Source organism: Myiozetetes cayanensis, unplaced genomic scaffold (assembly GCF_022539395.1).
Source record: "Myiozetetes cayanensis isolate MyiCay16 unplaced genomic scaffold, myiCay2020 scf7, whole genome shotgun sequence".
In the NCBI taxonomy this organism is placed as follows: domain Eukaryota; kingdom Metazoa; phylum Chordata; class Aves; order Passeriformes; family Tyrannidae; genus Myiozetetes; species Myiozetetes cayanensis.
The window spans coordinates 8,570,348-8,592,488 of NW_026087964.1; the positions used below are offsets into that span (position 1 = coordinate 8,570,348).

Consider the following 22,141-nt stretch of genomic DNA (forward strand, 5'->3'; position numbering starts at 1 on the left):
CTGCCTTTAGACTTTTCCCATCAAAGCAGAAAAGAAGCAAATTTAGCAAGGCTATAGCTACAGCTATAAAGCCATCATTTTACTTACAGGTCTGACCTACATGGCAGAAAAGAAAGAAAAAAACTCAAGAGAAGCTGTCACTACAGACTCAAGGTGTCTGAAAGGGACATGTTTATGGCTGCTCTCCTGGATTTAGAAATAAAGTTGTGTGGCAGACATCACAGACCACTGTAATCATCTCATTTCAGAGAATACAGGCAGCATACATCCATGCTTGGAGAAACGTGGCAAGTGAACTGTCACCATGATCTATACACCAAGAACACCAAGGAGGTTCTCAGCTCACCCCAGAATCCCTAACAGTGCAATTGTATCAGCACAGAGAAGTTGCAAATAAACCCTGACTGGTGGGAGGACTCACCAGCCTGGGCCTTGAGCTTCTATCTCTGCTTTGCACTATGTAAGCCTTTGTGAGAATGCATTAGTAGTCACAGCTTAACAATAAGGAAGGAAGGAGCAGTTCAACATGATCACTCCCACCAATCCAAATACAGAAGAGAGCTTGAAAATAAAGTTTCTCAGATAACCACAGTCTTTGAGAACAAATGCTTCTCTTCTGCAGTAATAACACATAAGTTGAAGTTGACTATCCTGAAACCTGCACAGTCTATGCAAATATGATGCCCCTGAGAGCCTATTGCTTGGCTCCAATCCCTGCCGCTGCAATTTCCACCTATAAAACAGGATAAAGAATAAAAATGCACAGCCCATGACACTCCAAACCTGTCTCTGACCTGTCAGTCACCAGAGAAATACAGAACAGATCTGTTATCACATAATTAACAAGTCAAATGTCAACTAAAAATTAATAAGTAAGTTTTCTGAGGCACACGCTTTTACAGTAAAGCCCTTTCGGTTATCCTCCTCTGCTTAACTGATGAGGAATACACATCCACCCAATTTTTCTCACAAACTTAATATTGCACACAAAAAAAATTACTTCTCAAAGTTTCAATTATATAGTCCCCAACTATAGTACCTCCTACCTGGAAAGGAATAGGGGGCAGCACCACAGCTAAGTTTTCCTCTATGAATTTTTTGATACCTGAGCTTTTAGAAAATAGTTTAACTTTTGTATTAATAAGCAGTAACACAGACTAAACTGAAAACACTTTGCATTCAAGACATTTACTTCTACATGTTGCTGGTGAATTTCAAAACACTTGTGACACTTGTATGCAGAAGTCACACAGTACTTCCCTGCTGTAATTGAACTCACTCTGTACATTGTAATGCGTTGAGAAAAACTGTGTTTGAATGACCCAAAGCTATTTCTTCGGGATGATAAAAGAACAGGTGTCATTATACTAGAAACAACACTGTCAATTTTTTGTTAAACAGGCATACCAGCCAGACTAACATTTAATAACAGGGTTAGTATAGTACAGAGGAACAAATCCTCATTTCACCTCCTATCTTTAGGTTATGGCTGCAATTTTTACTTCACAACGCAAATAAAACCCCATATCCTCTTCTTCCAAAAATCTACATGTGTAAAACTGGTATCTTTTACTAGCATTTAAATCCAGACATCAGGTCCCTCTACTGGGTTAATATGGGATGGCAGGAGAGCAAACATCCCACATTTGACTGGATCTGGGAACCTACAAGTGCATCACAAGTGCAGTCCCCAAAGTGTCCTGTGTCATCAAGCACATGGCAGCCAAATGCAGAGCAACAGCTGGCAATGATATCCCCATCCCAGCTCAGAGGGATGGGCCAAAAGAATCTATGGAGATAAAGCCACAGGGTAGAGCCCTAAAATGTATCATGTGTGGGCTGAGGTCTCTCTTCCACTGCTCTATTAGTCTCTTGACATAAGAAAGAAAACTCCATTTTGGACTATAAATGTGTAAGCACTAATGATGAAAAAGCAAGAATAAAAACCGTGACCAGAGTGAGCAGAAGGGTAGCGATGATTCTGAAGACTTTTTTTGCCTTCATGTAAACGATTACCTGAATGGAACTACTTCGAATCAGTCTGCAAATAATTATTCTTTCAGAATAAAAGCCTCCCTGTTAAAAATTGAAAAATCACAAGCAAAAATCTCATCCTGATCACAAAAGAACACGGTTTGCAGTACAACAGCTACTTAATTCAGAGTTAGGAAAATATTATCTTTTTAAATTAATTTTTTTAAGGATTTTTACTTCTGAGGGTCAGGAAACAAACAAAAAAAAAAAAGGCAAACTTCCAAAAATGAGTTGAAAGAAGTAAATCAAGAGCAACAGAGGACATTTGATATGGAAAGTATGCATAACAAATGCATTTAGACCTTCCTGCTGCATGACCAAAGGCTCACAAACAAAGCCTTTATCTCACACAGTGTCTAGCTGTGGGGTTGGGGTTTGTTTGAGATTTTTTTTTTAATAAAGGCTCTATCCCTTGAAAAAGGAGAACAGTCTACAGGCACAAGCCAACACGTCTAAACCACAAACCTGTTATATTCAAGATCAGTTAGGCTTACAAATGGTATATGGAAGATGCAACACAGAACACCGATTTTAATACTGTACAAATAAAATTCAATGAAATAATGTTTCACGCAATATATTTTAAGGCAATGCCTTCTGCTTCACACAGATTATGTTAATGTAATTTTTACTGTATCACAAACTGGTTTGAGAACACATGCATCTACAAATATACTTTTAATTAGCATTTAAACAATAATCAGAAATCTTCCACTAGGAAAGTAAGAGTAAGGTATTCTGATTAAAATCAATTTAGCGTGAAGTCAAAAGGCTGTCTCACAATGCTGAGATCTCCACCAACAGCAATTCTGTAGGTCCCCAAAAGCTAAAAATTTGTAATTTCATTATTTTTTCCTTAATTTATCCTTTATGCCAAAGTCAGAAAATTCAGTCACAAAATGCAAAGATGAAAGCATATATAATTAACAGAAACATTATGCACCTCACTTACATTAAACAGTCTGTAAACCGCTACCAGTTTTATGAAGTTTTTCTTAATGGACCAGAAGCAACTAAAAAGTCATCTACCTCAGAACACAATGCCAGTGGATTGTAACTATTTTGGACAGACACCATTGATAGGCCTCAAATCATATAAAGCAAACAAAAAACCCTAACACACCTAAATAATGATTGTTATATAACATGGTTCAACAGATTCCTTTAGTAATTTCTGCCATGTAGATATCAAATATATGTGTAAATCAATTTGAGAATCATGTTCTCTAGAAACTTTGTAAGCAAGCACATCTTTGTTTACAGGAAAAAAAACGGCAAAACTATGACTGAAGTCCTAACCTGTCTTCTGATAATGACAAACCTAAACTAGCCATAAAAACTCCCAAACTATTTCTATGGACTGGTACCACAAGAATCAAGGAAAGTATGCAAACCCCATTCATACTGTCTTTGTATACTCTAATCCATCTGTCAACACTGGGGAAAAAAGATCTCAAAGAGCCTCCTCCTTCTGCCTTCTTAAACTCTCCCACTAGCAATATGATTGCTGCCTAAGAAAAGCAGGGGAGAGGGACATTTAAAAAAAAAAGGGAAAAAAGGGTGCACACTAAGAATGAAGGACTGTTTAAGAATTTTTACATCTTAAGTTTTTAGACTCATTCCCAAAAGTAGCAACTCTGGCTTGAATAAAAATTGTGCTCTAAATGCCAACAATGACTAAGTTACGTTCAGTTCTTGAGTATTTAAAAACAAAGCAAAACAAAAACCCCAACAAATATTAAAAGTGTGCATTTTTGAGGGTGTTACAGTAATTCTTCATAGGTATGTATAACATATGTATAAGCATGGCACTCCTGAAGATCTTGGTACCATTGTGCAATTTACCATAAACAAGTTTCCTTTCTTGAAAGCTCTCTAGTCCTTTGTGACACAGCTAGCAAAACATACTTTTGCTATTTTACATATTTTAATAACTATTCCAGTTTAAGATAATGAATCAGAATAGAAACTGCAAACATCCCAGTAAGATTTGGTTGCAGTGAATTAGGCTTTTACTTTCACTTATGTTTCTATACTTGCAAAAACTCTCCGGAAATTTGTGACTTACTAATCTAACATTTCATGATACTGAGCCTGAATCCACGAAATGATACCCAAGACAGATCATTCTAATTGGGCAAGGCATGGAATCAACACTACTAATAAAACCAAACCAAACAAAAGCAAAACCCCAAAACCAAACAAAGCAAAAAACCCAAACAAAAACAAAACAACAACAAAACCCACAACTCCAAAAAAAAAAAAACCAAACAAACAAAAAACCCGACACACACATGTAAAAAAAAAAAAAAAGGAAGAAGAAAAAACCTCATACAACACAACCCCCCCCTCCTTAGTCTTATCTTCTATCCATACATCAAACTAGCACACTGTAGAGAGACCTAATCCTGGAGGAAACCACAGAAGTCTGCATCAGAATCAAGACCAAAACCCACATATTAAATACTACTAACAAACCAGAAGGGAACACCCTGGTTATTCTCAAAAATAACCTTGAAGACCTAGTTAATCAAGACTCTCATATCCTTTTGAAATTCTTACTTTAAATGTAAACAGAAGTGACTCATAGCACAACAACACTGATACCTTAAATACCTGGGTATGCCTAGTAAGGGTGGGAATTGTTTTTTCATTTATTTTTTATATTAAAACTTTTTGTACTTACCTGACAGAACCTCAGTTCAGGACTTCGGAGTTCCATTTCCCTGTTACAGTTGATGACACCAGAACACTACAAAGAAAGCACTGAAGGAGGCTCCCTGAGGCAACTAACACAGTGCCAATGATGTCATCAACATTCTCAAGTGGAAAGATTGTAGTGACCATCCTAACTTCAGTTTGCAAATTTCTAATGAAGATGACAGTATCCATAAGACTTCCTAAATCTGCCCTCTTCACCACTTGCACCCCAAAAAAAAGTGAATTGCAATGGATTGCTTGTATGTGTAAACCCATTGTGAGACCACACATTTCTTCCAACCTGCTCAAAATAGAAGCCATTGCTGTACTTTGAGGAAAAAGGGATGGTTACTCACTCCCTACAAAAACAGAGTTCTAAAAGCAAAGATTCAAAGAATCATAGAACAGCCCAGGCTGGAAGGGACCTTAAAAAATCATCTGGTCTACCCTTTCAAGGGAAAGAGCCTACACAAGACTATCCAGCACATTGTCCTACTGCATCTCAAAAACCTCAGCAATGGGGACTCTACCACATTCCCGAGGACGTTTTTCCAATGAATGATTGTTCTCACTATAAAAGAAACAAGAAAAAGAAAAACATTTTCATATCAAGATGAAACTGCACCCAGTGCAACCTATACCCATATATCCATTGTCCCTCATCTTCTCCTCGTGACTCCATTGAAGACAGTGCCTCTTTGTAGCTGTCCTCTAAGTTGGAGAGAAATCACTGCAATAAGCACACTATTGGAAACAGTTCTTTCCCTGGAAATTATTTCTCAAGAATTAAAGGAATTGTATGGCAGAGAAAAATCCTGAGATGCCAAGAACCAAATTTTTGATGGGAATTAATCTGAGTTAAAGGAGCTCAGCAACTCTAAATATTTTACTCCTAAATTATTTCTCGTTAGGTATACTGCTGCTCTCTTCCCTGATTTCTATTTGTAAACAACACTAGTATTTCTTTTTCCCCTTTGGCCTAAAATTGTACTCATCATCAAAGTTGGATTGAAATTGCTTAGATGTAAACATGTTTTAGACTATAAACCTTCTTGTTTCTGAATGACTTAACTAAACCAAAACTAATTTTAAAGTGTCAGATCATACAAAGAACCAGTAGGGAATAAGTAAAATAAAAATAATGAAATAAGCAACAGAACAAAAGTGTGTTTTAAGATTTGTTGACTTTCCCTATAAGGTATTTGTCCTTGCAGGCTTTTTTAAAGACTAAGCTATCTGAGAAAGGAATTAGGTAGCAATATGTTTCACAACAGATGCATCCAATCATTACTGCAGAAATGTCATCCCAAAACTAAACTGATATTAGGTCTCAAAACTTAGGAAACAGCAATTTGAAGTATGGTGAGCAAATGCAGTAAAACTATGTTATAAACAGGATCGAACTGGAGAAGATGGAAAAGAAACTTCCATGTTCAAAGCGTGATGTGGTTCAGAAGACATCCTGTACACGGGTACCACAGCACCCGCTCAGCAACACAGGTTTTGGCTCCCCTGCCAGCATGTGGTATTCTTCTCCCTTTGGCTCATTAGGTTCAGATAATCAACTTGGAAAAAGAACAGACACATTCCTTAAAGCTCTGTTATCAAACACACAAAGGATCCAGTTAAGGTATCAAAACGAGAAATAAACTGAATGAGGTTCTCATAATGCGGTTACCCTGCTTCTTGCAAAGCCTGATAAAAAGAAAACTAATTTTGGCACTCCAGTAATTTGGAATTATCACAGTAGCAACTTCACAGTTATGACTGTGGTCTAAAAGAAACACATCTTCATTTTTCCCCAAGGCCACAGGCCTATCTGTAAAGCTCCTCCAGTTCTGATGCAGTTTCACTTGGTTTCTTTTTTTCTGTCCTCATCCCACACACTCCTTTTAAACAGGTTTTGTAACCTTTTTCTCTGACCTTCTAAAATACAACTATTCATGTCTGACCAAGACCTAAATGTTAAGGTACATTCTAAAAAGTGCTTACACTGTTGTTTTTTTTTTAATATTATTATTATTAATCAAGGGGTTGATCCTGGTGACATCCACTGCTGCCAGATAAACTTCTGAACCAAAAAAACTTCTACACATAAAGTTTTCTGGTTTGCACAATGGAGGCATGAAGGCTTACTATGCACAGCAATGGTTGCTAAGAGTTCAAAAACTGGCAGCATCTGACATGAACTTTTTTCTGCTTCACTTACATTTACATCTATTTTATAATACCCTGCCCTACTTTTGCTGGATTTTTAAAAAGATAAACTAGAAGACAATGAAAGTTCTGAAGCAGTTAGGTAGCAATGTGTGAGGTATAACCAAAACAACAGCAACAAAAGAGAACTACTAATTAAGCCACCAAATAACAGGTATTTGCTTTTCCTCCTTCCCACTGCCATCACAGCCACCTTCCAAGACAAATTCTATGAGAACAGCATCATCACCCCTTCTTAAAAACACCATAATTTCCATGAGTCCTGTATCTACAAAACTCTACTATTAGAAGTATTTGAAACAGGTTTATGATGTGGAGAAATTAAAATACATTAAAAAAAAAAGATAAATAAAAAAGAGGTGAAATCAGGACTGAAGAGTATGTTGTAGGGTCATATAAAATCCACAGCAACAAATGCAGAAGGAAGCATTGCGAGCTGTGCCCATCTGATACACAGCTTCACTTTTCCCTGCCCTTTCTGAATCACAGCCATGTACAGCAACTCACCATTCCACAACTCTCCTGCATGCTTTTTATCAGCATTAACGTTATTTACAAGAGATGAATAATGCATGTGCAATAATGTATTTTAAATACCTGAATACTAAAAAAAAAAAAAGTGATTTTTTTTTATTTTTAAATTCTTTACTGAAAACAGCCCAAGATGAAATCCAGGAGAAGTGATGGGGGGCAGGTCTAAAAACTACTGTGGAGCAGAGCAATTTGACACACACTTCACAAGAATTACATTAATTTACTGATGTTCCAAAGTAAATTAACCTTATAATCACGAGTATTGAAGGTCTTCCTTTCTGATACAGAACATTCCAGTGTTAATAATTCCGGTATCAGTTGTAACAACGTGAAAACTTTGTTCCATGTAATTGTTCACACAGCAACCTACCTATCTTAATCTCAGTTCACCCACCAAATTTCACCCCCATGTGGTTTGTACCCCCCTTCCACCCACACACTTAAGACAACCGCCCCCCATCTGAGGCATACCAAGGTATAATACACAAAACATAACTGATACAAAAACTCACTTTCACTGGACAACATCTAAAATATGTAAATACCTGTTCCTGCAGGTCGTAGTCATAGCTATCATGCAGCAGAAGACTGAGGACATACCGAGTATAAATCATGGCATCAATGCCACACTTCTCTAGCTCTTGTCCCAGCCAGGTCTGCACTGGACCCAAAGCATGTAGCAGAGACATTTCAGAAACAGATACAGGGCCTGGATAAGAGCTTGAGGAGCTTTCAGATGGCAAACCATCCACAACAACTGTACAGATAGGGCGCATGAATCTAGGTGGTTGACATCCTTATAACGTGAAGCATTTTCTGCAGTTGATTTTCCGACGATATCTGGAGGTGATTTTCACTCCAGTAAATAGGAGAGAGGCTTGACTTCTAGGACAATCATTTATCTTTCCTGGCAGTTAGCCGTCTAGAGACGAACATCACTCTTCAGGCATGACCAGTGAATAAACTAAATCCTAATAGCAAACACATATGTAGATGTGTTTTTCTACCTTAATTTCACATTGAGGCCAGATGCAAGTCCCCAGCAGGACCTATAAAGAGGAAAAAATGATAAGTTGTGATAATATGTATCCATACATGAATAATATTAAACAGTGAAAAAACCCCACACCCGAAGTAGAAAGCAGTCATTCACATACTGCTTACTCCAAATACAAAATACATCTACTCAGTGTCATTTTGAAGAGTGACAGGAATTATTTCAAGTTTAAAAGTGACTTTTAGGAAATGTACTTTCTAATCCAGGAAGAGAGACTTCACAACTAATCTGCTGATTGAAATATATGTTTGACCCAGCTTTACGAGAAAATTGAGATTTTATCACCTTATCAGCTGAAAAACCCACTTCAATTTAAAAAAAAAAAATCTATGTAAGTTTGAATAAAGAGTGACTGCATGTTTTGCATCACTAGAAGACAATATAATCCTACTGTTTTGCAGTGATTCCCATTTCCAGAATAGAAAAAAGTGTCATGCTTATAAAACACTGAGTTCATGAAATTCATCTGGCCAGGAGTTTCATAAATCCTACCACTAAATACCTTCAGGTTCAGGTTTTTTGGAGGTTTGGTTTTTGTGGGTTTTCTTTTACTTTTGATTATTTGCCTTGATTCAGGGCAGCAAAACATTTTATCATCCAAAATCTGTCCTTATAAAAATATCAATCCCTGGAATAACTTTAGAAATTTGGGCAGAACATAATTTATCCATGCCAAAATTAACATTTAACACTCTTTACACAAAGCATACACCTGTCTTACCTGAGAGCTTACACTCTAAACCATATCCTAAAATAGACAAACTAAGACTTACACCACCCACAGTCCCAAATCAATCTCGATTAAGTAAGGGGCAGAAGGTGCAAGCACCACACACGTCAGCACATTCTGCTCTCTAACGCAGAAGACAACAGTCCAAAAAAGGCATTTCTGGATTGGTCTGCACATCAACCACATGCCAATCTGGCATTTGTGTAGGCCTTCTCTCTCCTCTCCAGCTTCTCTCAGCAAGAGAAAACAAGGCTCAAATCCTAGCAGGAAATATCCCTCCTCCAAAATGAAAGAAAAAAAGACTGATGTATCTGAGCAAAATCTACTGTTTAGTTTCAACCCCAGTGCAAGATGACCAACACGCTGACAGCAGACATCACCTAACGTAACCATGTAAACTGCATACTGTGGGCAACGTTTCACGTGGACAGCACGTGTTTCGTGGCCAAACAAAACTGAAAGTTGACACATGTCGACACAACAAAACACGGCAGTTTTTAGGAGCTGCCTTTGCACCACCACCCAGATACAACTGCGTAGTCCAGATCTTTACTGAGTCAATTGCAACATCACCAAAGAGAAATCCATTACGATCAGTTGCTACAGAGTTCACAAAACCCTATGCTCTGCTGAAGTGACCTTTCTTCTCTGGTGGCAGTGTGTACTTTGAGAAAGGGGGTAATGCAAGAGTATTCAACCTTTTTCAGCAACACATCTGTATTAGTCACAGTCCCATAAGTAAGCACAAATAATAGTAAACAGAAACATCCTGCAAGTCCTGGAGATTATTACTTCACCACAAAATTAAAGAACAGAAAATATGAAAAGTCTAATTGTGTGACCAAGATACTCCAAACCCAAGATTCAAAGTCCAAACTCTTAAGAAGTCCTTATTATCTCAACTGTTGAAGAACAGCATTCCACTCTAAGACCTATTTTGTCCTTTTGGCTCTCCATATCACAGCACATAATGAACACTCTCCCTAAGTCAAGGTCAGTGAGATTCAGTCCCCCAAGCCCCATGTTTCATAGATATGGGAGAAGTCACACGTTTCATTTCTTTTTGAGACAGTTTGAGCAGAACTACCTTAATGTTCAAGAAATCAACAACTTTCTGCCAGAAAGTTCCACTGGAAAAGGAAGTTATGAAAGTGTGGACAGGGAAGAAAATCCAATTAAAAAAAAAGTCAGAAAGTGACTGAATGAGAAATTAGTTTGTTCTAATTCAGCAGGTCTCCCTGGTCTACTGGGGACTGGTAGAGAAAGGGAAGAACATCTTCAGTAACGGGCTGGCTGAGCTGGGGAAGAGGGCTTTGAACTGACGTTGCTGGGGAAGGGGAGCCTCAATCCATCCCACTGCTGCCAGAGTCAGCAATAGATGATCCAACACTGCCATGGTCACTAGACTATGGCACTAAGTGCCACATCCAGTCTCATCTTAAAAACCTCCAGGAAGGGGAAGGAGAATCCACCACTTCCCTGGGCAGCCCATTCCAATGTCTGATTACCTTCTCTGTAAAGAATTTCTTTCTAATATCCAACCTAAACCTCCCCTGGCAGAGCTCGAGACTGTGCCCTCTTGTCTTACTGGTAGTTGCCTGGGAGAAGAGACCGAATCCACCTGGCTACAACCTCCTTTCAGGGAGTTGTAGAGAATGATGAGGTCTTCCCTGAGCCTCCTCTTCTCCAGGATAAACAACCCCAGCTCCCTCAGCCTCTCCTCATAGGACTTGTGATGTAACTTCCTTTTCTGAGCTACAGAGGAGCCAATGAGGAGAGGTGCTATGCTGGGTCTTGCTCTCCCCAAAAAGTAGGGAACATGAACATCAAGGGCAGCCTGGGCTGCAGTGACCATGGAACAGTGGAGTTCAAGATCCTTAGGGCAGGAAGGAGGGAGCACTAAGGAGGGAGCACAGCAAGATCATTACCCTGGACTTAAGAAGAGAAGATCCCTTCTTTAGGGATCTGCTTGGTAAAATTCCTGGAGGAAAGAGGGGCCCAAGAAAACTCATTAATAGTCAAGGATCACCTTCTCCAAGTTCAGGAGCAATGCATGCCTACCAAAGGAAGTCAGGCAAAAACACCAGGTACCTGCATGGATGAACCAGGAGCTGCTGGACAAACACAAACAGAAAAAGGAAGCCTACAGAGGGTGGAAACAAGGACAGGTAGCTTGGGAGGAATACAGAGACACTGTCCAAGCAGTTAGGAAAGCTATAGCCCTGACAGAATTAAATCTGGCTAAGACATCAAGGGCAACAAGAAAAGTTTCTATAGGTACATCAGTGACAAAACGGACCTTCTCTGGAAGGAAACAGGAGACCTGGTTACCCAAGACACAGAGAAGGCTGAAGTACTCAATGACCTTTTTGTCTTGCTCTTCCCCAGCAAGTGCTCCAGACACACCATCCCAGGCAAATGAGGCAAAGGCAGGGACTGGGAGAATGAAGAACCACCCACTGCAGGAAAAAGGCAGGTTTGACACTATTTAAGGAACCTAAAGGTGCAAGAGTCGATAGGACCTGATGAGATACATCCACAGGCCCTGAGGGAACTTAAAGGGAGCTTGTAACAAAACTGGGGACAGACTTTTTATGAGGGTCTCTAATGACAGGGTTTTTAACTCAAAACTGGTAGGTTTAGATTGGACATTGGAAGACATTTTTTACAATGAAGGTCATGAGACTCTGAACAACTTGTCCATTTCAAGTATTCAAGGTCAGGCTGGGCAGGGCTTTGAGCAACCTTATCAAGTGAAAGATGTCCCTGCCCATAGTAGTGAGGACTGATGATGTTTACGATTCCTTTCAACCCAAACCATCACGATGCTACAATATTGCAAAGCTTCTGGATACTGAGTCACTTCAACCAAAACTTTGACACATTGTTTAGCTCCTTAGCACCTATTAAGGACTGAGTTTATGCTTCAGCTTTTCCCTGAATGAGATGATAATGTGGCCTTTCTTTCCTATCTTAACACTTATTTATGTGAGCCATTTGAGAAACTCAGTTGTTCAGATCTAGGATAACAAAATCTGATTGAGTTTTGCTTTTATTAGAAGGAGGAGAGAGCAGAGACAGCAAGAGAGAGACAAGTTATAAGAGCAATTAAGAAATGGGACAACAAATTTTTAGAATGTTCAAACATCATAGTCCAGCTTTTGTGAATATCACATTCAATTACCTATTTTAACATTCAGTTACCAAATATATACATGACATAAAAACTGAAAATCTAAACAAATTTCCTAAATAATACTTGAGTGTTCTCATTTTACATCTCTCAAGTACGTTGTTTTACAGAAAATTTTAAACATTTCCATTCTGGTTTACAGCTAACAAGATTTTATACAAACTATTTTCCTATCCCAGTACTAGAGAGAGACTTTTCATATCGAATTAATACAAGTCACTCACGGAGCAAACATTTCTACTGATAGATGTGAAGCTTGATTTTAGAAATAACATTTTCTGACAAATGAGTTATTATCCCTTTTAAATCTTTTTCACTGTCTCACTATAAATAACTTTCTCCATCCCTCACAATGACCAGGGCTAATCTGAACAGGGGGAGCACATTACAGCCTAAATAATTAGTGCAAGGCTAGTTATTTTAACTCCTAGGTTAGAAAGAATTCTTCATTTCCAGCTATAAAATATGATAAAGGGACATGCCTTATAATAAGAATCACCAAATAAAAATGTATCAATATGTATCATTTTTATCAAAAGTTTGTGAAAATCACTTTTTTTTACAAGCACAAAGTAAAAAGTACATTATTAAGTTATTTCAAAATAATTTCTACTTACTTCACTTCCTAATACCTTTTTTTCCTTTTAAGTAACCTTCAGTTTTTGCAATACTGATCAATGACCTTACAAGGTCACAGTAGGAACTGTCAACAGCTTAACCACTAGAGGCACAAGAGCCAATTTATGAAGTGTCTTGTAAAGGAATGACAATACAATATTGTGTAAACACTAGGATTTTTCAACTTAGATTATCTTAGAATAGATGTATTTCTCAAAATTCTAGTCAGTGTGATAGTCACTAAACATTCTTTTGATCTAACAACAGACAGCAGAAGACAACAACAAAGCTTTAGTCTCCTGAGATCTAGGTACACTAAAACAGCAATTCTAAATAACCTACAGCAAGCAACAGAGAGGAGGATCAATGGCACAGAAACTGAAGCTGGGACACCCCAGGTTTGTTCTCTACAACAGACTTGCTGTTCCACGGTAAATAACCTTTTATGAAGACTAAATAATCCTAGTCTTCCTCCTAAATGAAATGAAATAGGGGTACTGTCACAACAAATACATAGAATGTTTTTTTTAAAAAATGTCTTGCTCATACAATAACGAGAGAAACACAAACAGCTTCTCGTGACAGTTGTGTCTGTGGAACACAGCAGGACAGTGTAAAATTACAGAGATTACTGAGTGCAGTAGAAGAAAGGTGCAAGTAAATCACTCTTCAATGAAGCTTGGTGCAAGCACGCCAAGAAAGTGCTAGGGTATGGAGCTGTTCTTATCAGGCTATCAACACAAAGACTGACTAAAAGCTCATGCCAAGCAAGTCAATTCCATATCTTGAACAGCTTTTTCTCTCCATATTCTCTTTATGTTAAAAAAAAAAAGTTATTTTAAAGTGTTTAAAAATAACTTCTGTTTTTTGTTTTTAGGTTTTTTCCCAATTACTTCTAATCCTGGAAAACAATAACCAAAGCCAAACCACAGAACCCACTGAATTAATCTAAGGTAACATCATCTGTATTTTATCAGCACCAAAAGGCCTCTGAAAACTGTGTATCCACACAGCAAGGTCCTAAGCAAACACGTTTTGTAAAAGAAAAAAAAAATTAATGTTTTAACCAGCTTTCAAATTTTCTTAAAGATATACCTATTATCAACTTTTAAAGGAATAGGAAATATTGGAATAAGAGAGTAAAAACTATACCCCTTACAATTGTCATTTCAGGTAAACTAAATGTCCACAGATGATGTCTTGGAGATCATCAAAGGTAATTTAAAAAGGAAGCAAATTGTCTGTAGGCTTAAATGCACTACACTGGGATCTACAGCCTCAGTAGGAAAAAAAAAATCTTACTGGATTACATATTGAAGAAAGTTGAAAACTAATGTGCTGCTTATTTGCATAATCTGCAAATAATTCTCTGTAGGCTCAAACTTACTCTTACACATTTTGATATATTGCTACAGAGAAGCTGATCTCTTGGACAACACCACAGATGCTACCTTTTTCCTTCCTTCCACTCCTCAAATGAATAACATCTGTGTTTCCAATGCTTCATTCTGCCTCCTGCTACATGTTAACAATTAGACCAAACACATTCTCACACAATAGTTAAGTCGAAACTGCTGTTTTATACGAAGTTTCTTTTATTATTCGTTTAAATATAACAGTATATTACATAGTTTACAATTAACAGCTCTCTTTTCAAAAGTTTTTGACCTCCACTACGGTCTTTAACTACGTATGACAATTATTCAATGAACAGAGAAAAAAAATATATACTCTTTTTTTTAAATGTGGATCTAAGTATCCACTTATTTTAATCAGGAAAGTTTTTTCAAAGTAGTATTTTTTCCCAGAATGGTTGTATTAAAAGCAAACAATCCTTCCTCTCCCTGACAACTACAGGTAGGAATAAATATGCACATCCTAATTAGTATAAATCAAAGTAAAATGTTATGAAGTTTGCCCAGCAACATACTAAAATCACACACACACTTCAGTAAATTTCAATTCCCTTTAGAAGACTGATAATCAAAAGCATGACCACATCATATGACAGCAGAGTAAGTCCAAACTGTTCTCCTATATTATGGAAGAATCTGCAATTTTACCATAATTTCTTTTGTTTCTTTCCATGAAAAATAAATCAACAAATCCCTAACATACAAACCAAGTGGCCACACACTGGGGAAGGCACTGTCAAAGCCCAGAAACAAAGCCTATTTAAAGTCTAGCAAACAATGGAATCTGTGTCCTTAATAAATTTCACATGGTATTTAAAAGACATGTGAATTCAGAAGTAAGAGAAGTTGTTATTTTTTAACCACATTCCTTGACAATCTAAGAAATTCAGCTGTATAATAATTCAGAGCAAGGACAACTTTTTTATGCACTGGCAAAGGTTGATGTTATTGCACAATAAACAGTGGAGCATGGGCTTGATTCGTGACCAAGGCACTGAAGCACTACTCTAACCCAAAAAAAATATGATAACGTTTATGGCTCTCTCCATCTCAGTTCAGACTACCACAAAGCTTCAGCAGCACTGCCCTGCTAGGAGAAACAGAGATTAAACACCTGGCAGGAGTCAAAGAACTAGAAGTGGTCTAAAGCATAAAAGCAGCTCAGTGAATTTACTTTTAGATATATATAGAGCCACCTTTTTTTTTAAGAAGCATTACCAAGAAGTGCAAGACCGATAGAGTCTTATTTGTAATGGATATATGTTTTGTAGTGGACTGACGTCTAACAAGGCTGGGCTTACAGTTCTAGTGTAACTTAGGTCAGAGAACCCACAGGGGAGACAGAAACCAGTGTGTGGTTGTTACTGCAGGATTTTTTTTCTTTGCAAATCTGCAAGCTTATTTTCATAACACTTATCCAAATGAAAATCTGAGGCTGCTAATCCTGTATAAAAGCTTAATGGAATTACTCCAAGGATTCAGGAGCTACCATATAAGCCTCAGTTACTTAGGTTAGCAAAGGAAAAAAACAGAGACGTAATCAAGATGACACTAGGGGAGTCACCAGCACAGCTCTGCAGGATCCTGCACTGGGACCTGCATTACCTGATAAATTCCTGGAAGATGAGATGGGTGACAAAGTTAGCAAGGTGGCAAAGGGTGACAAAGGACAGCGAGCGATGAAGGATAGTGAGCACAAAGTAATCAAAAAAATGCAGAAGGACCTTATGAAACTGGATTGGGCAATAAAAAGGCAAACAAAATTCAGCATAGGTAAACTTGAAATGAGACACAGGGGGAATAACCACCTGATGCTATTAATGCATAAATCAATGTGTTGTGAGCTGACTATTAATCCCAGGATCTATTTCCTAAGTAGTATGTTAGATATTTCATGACACTGTAAGCTCAAACTCAGCAGTAGTCAAAAGAACAAATCACAGAACAAAACTGAAGTAATTTTTGTGTCAGTGAATTAATGTTTGCATGTATATTGTACAGAACATGCAAACATGGTCCTATAATACCAAAGATGACATGTCTCTCCATGGACAGAAACTGACTGTTAAATGTCTGGTCGTTATTAATAAAAAGTACCAATGAGTTAATAAGAGCTACACACAAAACTTCACACCACAGCTACTAGAATTCCTTGCCAAAAGATACTGAAGACTCAAAAAAAGGGAAAAAATTAGATGGGCTTCAATGGAAATTAAATAAGAGCGATCCCTCGAGAGTTTCCAACTAGACAAATCACATCAGGGTCAGGAAATCCCCTGGACTGAAAATAGTGTGAGGCTGAGGGAGTATTTAGGAGAGGTATCACATACACACACACACTCTCCCTGTTCTTTTTTGTCTCTAACTGCTCCCTTACAGATGCTGTTGCAGACAAGTTCTGGATTTGTCGAAGCCTTTGTCTGAACCAGTACAGCTGTTCTTATAAAACATTCATTTTCACCATCATACAAGAACAACACTTCAAAAAAGCAGTAGCTGGAGGACCTCAATTAGGTGATCCACTCACAGGGCTGCACATAATTAATGTCCGTGAACTTTTTTACAAGATGTCAAAACATCAATCCTGTCACAGAGCAAAACCTGAGCCATGGGAAACAATTGTTAATGGACTGCAGGACCAGCAGGTGAGACACCTGCTCTAGGGGTTCAGTTGCATATCAAAGACCCCACATTCCCGGTATTCTTCACTTTTGCAAAACAAATACATTATATAAGTTGGATAATGTAAAACTTTTAAGTTAAGAGAAAATATCAAGACGGAAAGGGGAAAAAGCATGACCTAGCAGCAAAACCTGCACACACTGTGAAGAACAGTCACAGCATACCATGCCCACTACATCCCAAAACTTCACCACTTCACAGAATTATAAGGTTTGAAAGGGGCTTCATAAACAGACTCTTTTGGAAGGGTTCTTACTACATATAGCAGACTTGTGAGGAAGCACCTCTGCATAGTGGGGACTTATGAGGTGATCCTTCAGTACATGTGATATAACTTAAAAAATATAATTAATAAGCCTAATAGTTGGTAAGTTTCACAGATCATGGTTTAGCAGTGTCCTGATAATTTAGGAAGCAAATTTTATCTTCAAGACAGAAGTATTGTGATTTCATAACATCACTCAAGAAACTGTTTCAGGAGGTCAAGACTCTAATAATATTAAAGATGCATTTAAAAAAAAACTTTGTTATGCAGCACATAGCCACCAGTTCTATTTCAACAAACATAACAGAGCTCAGAGCATTACTGACAAAATAAAACATGATATAATAAACCACAATAAATAAACCACAGTGGTATGAGTTTGTTGTGCAATTGTACCAGACTAGGTACAGCACATGTATAACCTGCAACCCCCCCAACCCAAAGAATTATATCTCCATAAATTTTGCTGATTATTTTAAGAAGGACTTAAAATTGTTAAAAACACCTTTATTGATCAGATTTAAGAAATGGAAAGATATTTGTCAATTGGCTGAATCTAGAGGAGTGAAATACTGCTTCACTATTTTCAAATGCCCAACTGCCATTAACAATGGCAACAATTACATTATTTTAGTAAAAATTTATCCAAAAGGGTATCCAGCTACCAATACAGTCCTAATAATTCCATTCTATTCTTAAAATCCAACAAACGTAAACTGACATAGGAAACTTTTTTCCAGTTTAGTTCGTTACTGTCCAGACAAGTGTTCAAACTAAATTTTACTTTATTTAAACATAGTAACATTTTTTTAAATCCTATCTGAAAAAATGAAAATGCCTTTATACTTATGGTATTTTTAATAATTTTAAAAATACAAATAAGCATCTAATGATAATGAATTTAAATAAATATTCCTCACATTAAAAATTAACGTAAAACAAATGCTTCACATAACTGACAAAATTTGAAGGAATTACTACTATTGTCAGCACAAATACCAGTTTGCAAAAGCCAGAAGTGGCGGTTTTCATACCAGCAATAACTACCTCTCAAGAGAACAGCAGCAGTGGCGTCCTGACAGAGAAACCTGGGTGGCGACTCAAAGGCGAGTTAGTGTAACACAAACGGCACTGCTGCTGCCACCAAGAGAGGACAAGACGTTCTGCTGTGTCTCTCATCCTCCCTTCCGTGTTCTCACCCTTTTGTCCTTGTACTTAACACACCCACGGTATGCTTGCAGGGACGAACTGCAGCAGTTTGCTCCACATGGAAAAAAATTCATTTTTGGTGGACCGGTCTTCAAAAAGCACAAATAGAATTCTACAGTAACAGTAGCCTGGAGATGACAAAGAAATTACTGGTTGCTTCAGTTTTGCTGAGAGAGGCAGGTGTTGCATTGGAACTGGCCTAGAATAGGATGGATCACCCAAGTGGAGAACCCAATAGAAAGAGTGCTACTGAAGAAGGTGGCATGTGTGCACCTCAGTAACTCACCTCATACTCTACAGCCGTCCCAAACACCAGTGTCATTTCAGTACCACTGACATAAGGTTTCAGACTGTCCTGTTACATTCCTTTTTACCACTCAAGACAGTGGTATGATTTAAGGTGGTCCATTTAAAACTGCAGATTTTATCAGCATACCAGAGCAACACCAGTGACAAGTATCTTGCTCTCCCCTGCTTCCCTCAAGTCTATTACATACAGAGATCACCTGGATGGACTGATTGCTACTGGGACTGAGAGATCCTGGGGAGAAATACTTGTCTAGATCCTACTTCAAGGAGGAGATAGTCACAGTCTTTTCAGTCCCATGAGACTCTTCAAAGCGACACTATTTATCAAAAGCTGTATCTTTCCTTCCTGCCCTCCTGATGTCTTTTATTTACTCAACTTTCAGAGCAGTTCAAACTACCCATTACCGACAGCTATTTGCCTGTGTTTGAACTCCCTTCCCAAGTGGGATGCCGATGGCTTGGAGGCCCAAGCACCAAGGTACTTGTGCGTGCATTAAAACAGATCCGCCTCCAGTTTCGAACCCCTCAGTGCACAGACAGACACAGCAGTGATGGGGACTCTTCCAAGGCTCAGGCAGCCACCAGATGGAATCATCCTCCAGGCCACCAGTGGGGCCACCCTGATAAAATATGCAGTGCTCTTCGCATCAGCTGGTACACTACTGCAGCACGAAGGAGCCCAGGGCCCACTCTTGAAGTGCAGCCACAGAGGATTTATTTCAATTAATATACAATTTACTCTTAGGCCTACATTGCATCTTTCAGTCAGGGAAGGAAAAGCAGAATGAATTGTGAATGCCACAGATCCAACCACCAGTGCTCATTTAAAGGCTACTGTATTTGTCCTGCTATTTTTACTTCCAAAGTTAATAACCCATCTGTATATAAACATCTAACTAGATAATGACCACACTATAATTTTACTTTGGTTTATTAGTTTCTTTAATTTATATGAAGACCTTTTCTGAATACTTACTATTGAAGTTTTCTATACTTGGACTGTAATTCAGGGAGTTAATTACCATCTTTTTGAAAAGCTTAAAATAGCCTCATGAAGGCTTTGAAAACAAATGTACCTTTGCCTAACTATACAGTCTTTTCAACAGTTCTTTTAATAAAAAACCAGGCTACCATAATTCAGTTGGAAGTCACATATATACAATGTTTTCATTAAAAACTGTGTAAAAACATACAAGATGTGTCAGCTACAAGAGGTTCAGTAAATGCAAAGAGTTCTGACAAGCTGAATTTGCAAGCTCTGTGACTTAACCAGCAGAGAAGATACTGACTTTACAATACAGAAACTATGGCAGGCCTACAAAGGAAATGGTTTCAAGTGCTTTTCTCCTGCACTTCTATCACCAACAATTTTTATTCCCAAATATTAGTAAATGGAATTCTATATATTTATGAAATTGAGATCTGAAGTAAGACACTATGCTATTTTGAACAGAATAGAAAGTCACATGAAATAATTTATATTTTAGCATTTGAATGAATTTGCATAAGCATTGTTTGTTCAGTTTATGTTGTAAGGTTCCCAGGATGTCTTTTTCCATAAAAACAGTGGTGATATTTGTTGCCATATTATATCTCTACTTCTATGGTGCTAAAAATGCTACTTACGGAAAAAAAACCCCGAACAGGTAAGACAGTTTAAAACAGAACAGGTAAGGCATTTTAATACTGCTCTTAAAATAATACATTTGCTGTTTGCTACTTCAAATGAGAGCTGGAAAGCTGTCATGTGCCTAAAATGCAAAATATTAAGCTATCACAACCAGAAAACCTCTTACAAAAACAGCAGGTCAGCATTACATTACTCTTCTTCAAGGAAGTTACTGTACTGTTAACCAAGGCATTTCTTTCACAATTCAAGAACTAAGTTACTAAAAACTGGAACTCTGAGGTTTCTCTGAAGCCGATAAGATATTCTGTTCAGAGAGGCTGGTGAAAAAATGAACTGCATATGACAATTAAACTCATATCTGAACTTACGGAGACATTTTAAAACTTTTGCCATCTCATACAGTTAGACATGCCTGCCACCAAAACAGCTACAAAAACATCAATGAAACAAAGTTACTAAAAGTAATTCAGTTCGCTGTCAAGTGCAAGAGTCGAATAAACAGCGGAGTGAACTTCTACCCCAGAAGACAAGAACAAGGAGAACAGGAATTCACTCAACAGCAATCTTTAGCTAATTAGTAACAGTCACTAGCTCAAAATCTTCAGACATCAAAATTAAAATATCATGAAAGAGTTAAAGTTTTTCCTGAAGTTTTAAAAGTAAAGCTATCAACCAGATAAATCACTGGAAGCTGGCTCCCTTTCTTTCAGGATACCCCAGTGTCCTAAATACAATGCAATGTTTTAAAGTTGTGCTTCCATTCAGCCACAGTTTTCAAATTTGTTTCAAGTTTATAATAACAAATTACAGTCTCACAAGGATCTAGTGAGGATTAATTACTCATCCAGTAGCAGCAATATGCATTACTGATTTCTTTATTAGTGATGCTTCAAGCAGACTATTTTCTTCAGGCTAATAAAACACTTCCTTTTCTTAAAAAGCACATATGCCACACACTAAATGACCAAAATAATTTCAAGCTGTGTATTTTCCCACATTACTGTTGAAGATTACTATCTTGATCCAAGTCCTGACTAAGGTAACACTACCTGGAATAACCCTGCACAGTTTACGTATCTTGCAACTCCGCTCTGCTGCTCTGATGTTAAGACTATATCATCTTATGACAGGTTGCTTCAGCTACCCCTAGTCTCCTACTCCCTTCTCTCTCTTTCTGTACCTTCTTCCACTGTCTATATATGCAAAATCTCATCTGCAGTGCAACTATGTCTCCCTTCAGAATTCTTCTACAACCAAGCTAGTCCATCTATTCAAACCATAAAAACAACAGAAAACCCATACTCACACAATTTAATAACATACTAAAGGCATAAGAGCTACTCCTTTCCATACAGCACCTTAAACACAGGCACATTAAAATGAAACTATTCACTCAGTGATACAAAACTGCAGGTCTCTTCCTCAATCCTAGCCCGGCACTCTATCCAGCAGACCTCGTTCCTTTGACAGTTTCAAAACTAACTACAGGAAGATTTTTAAAAGCTATAAAAAGAACACAAAACTATTCAGATTTCATCCCTGTTACGA

The 22,141-nt window shown here is 37.8% G+C and overlaps 1 protein-coding gene across 1 annotated transcript in view; it reads right to left on the bottom strand.

Annotated features, from left to right (window-relative positions):
- KIAA0232 (KIAA0232 ortholog) overlaps window positions 1–22,141 on the bottom strand; it is a 66,295-nt gene that overhangs the window by 39,906 nt on the left and 4,248 nt on the right. Inside the window, exon 2 of the mRNA XM_050337697.1 lies at window positions 8,031–8,534. Coding sequence (XP_050193654.1) covers window positions 8,031–8,261 — 231 coding nt within the window. The 5' untranslated portion in view covers window positions 8,262–8,534. The remainder of the gene's footprint in view (window positions 1–8,030; window positions 8,535–22,141) is intronic.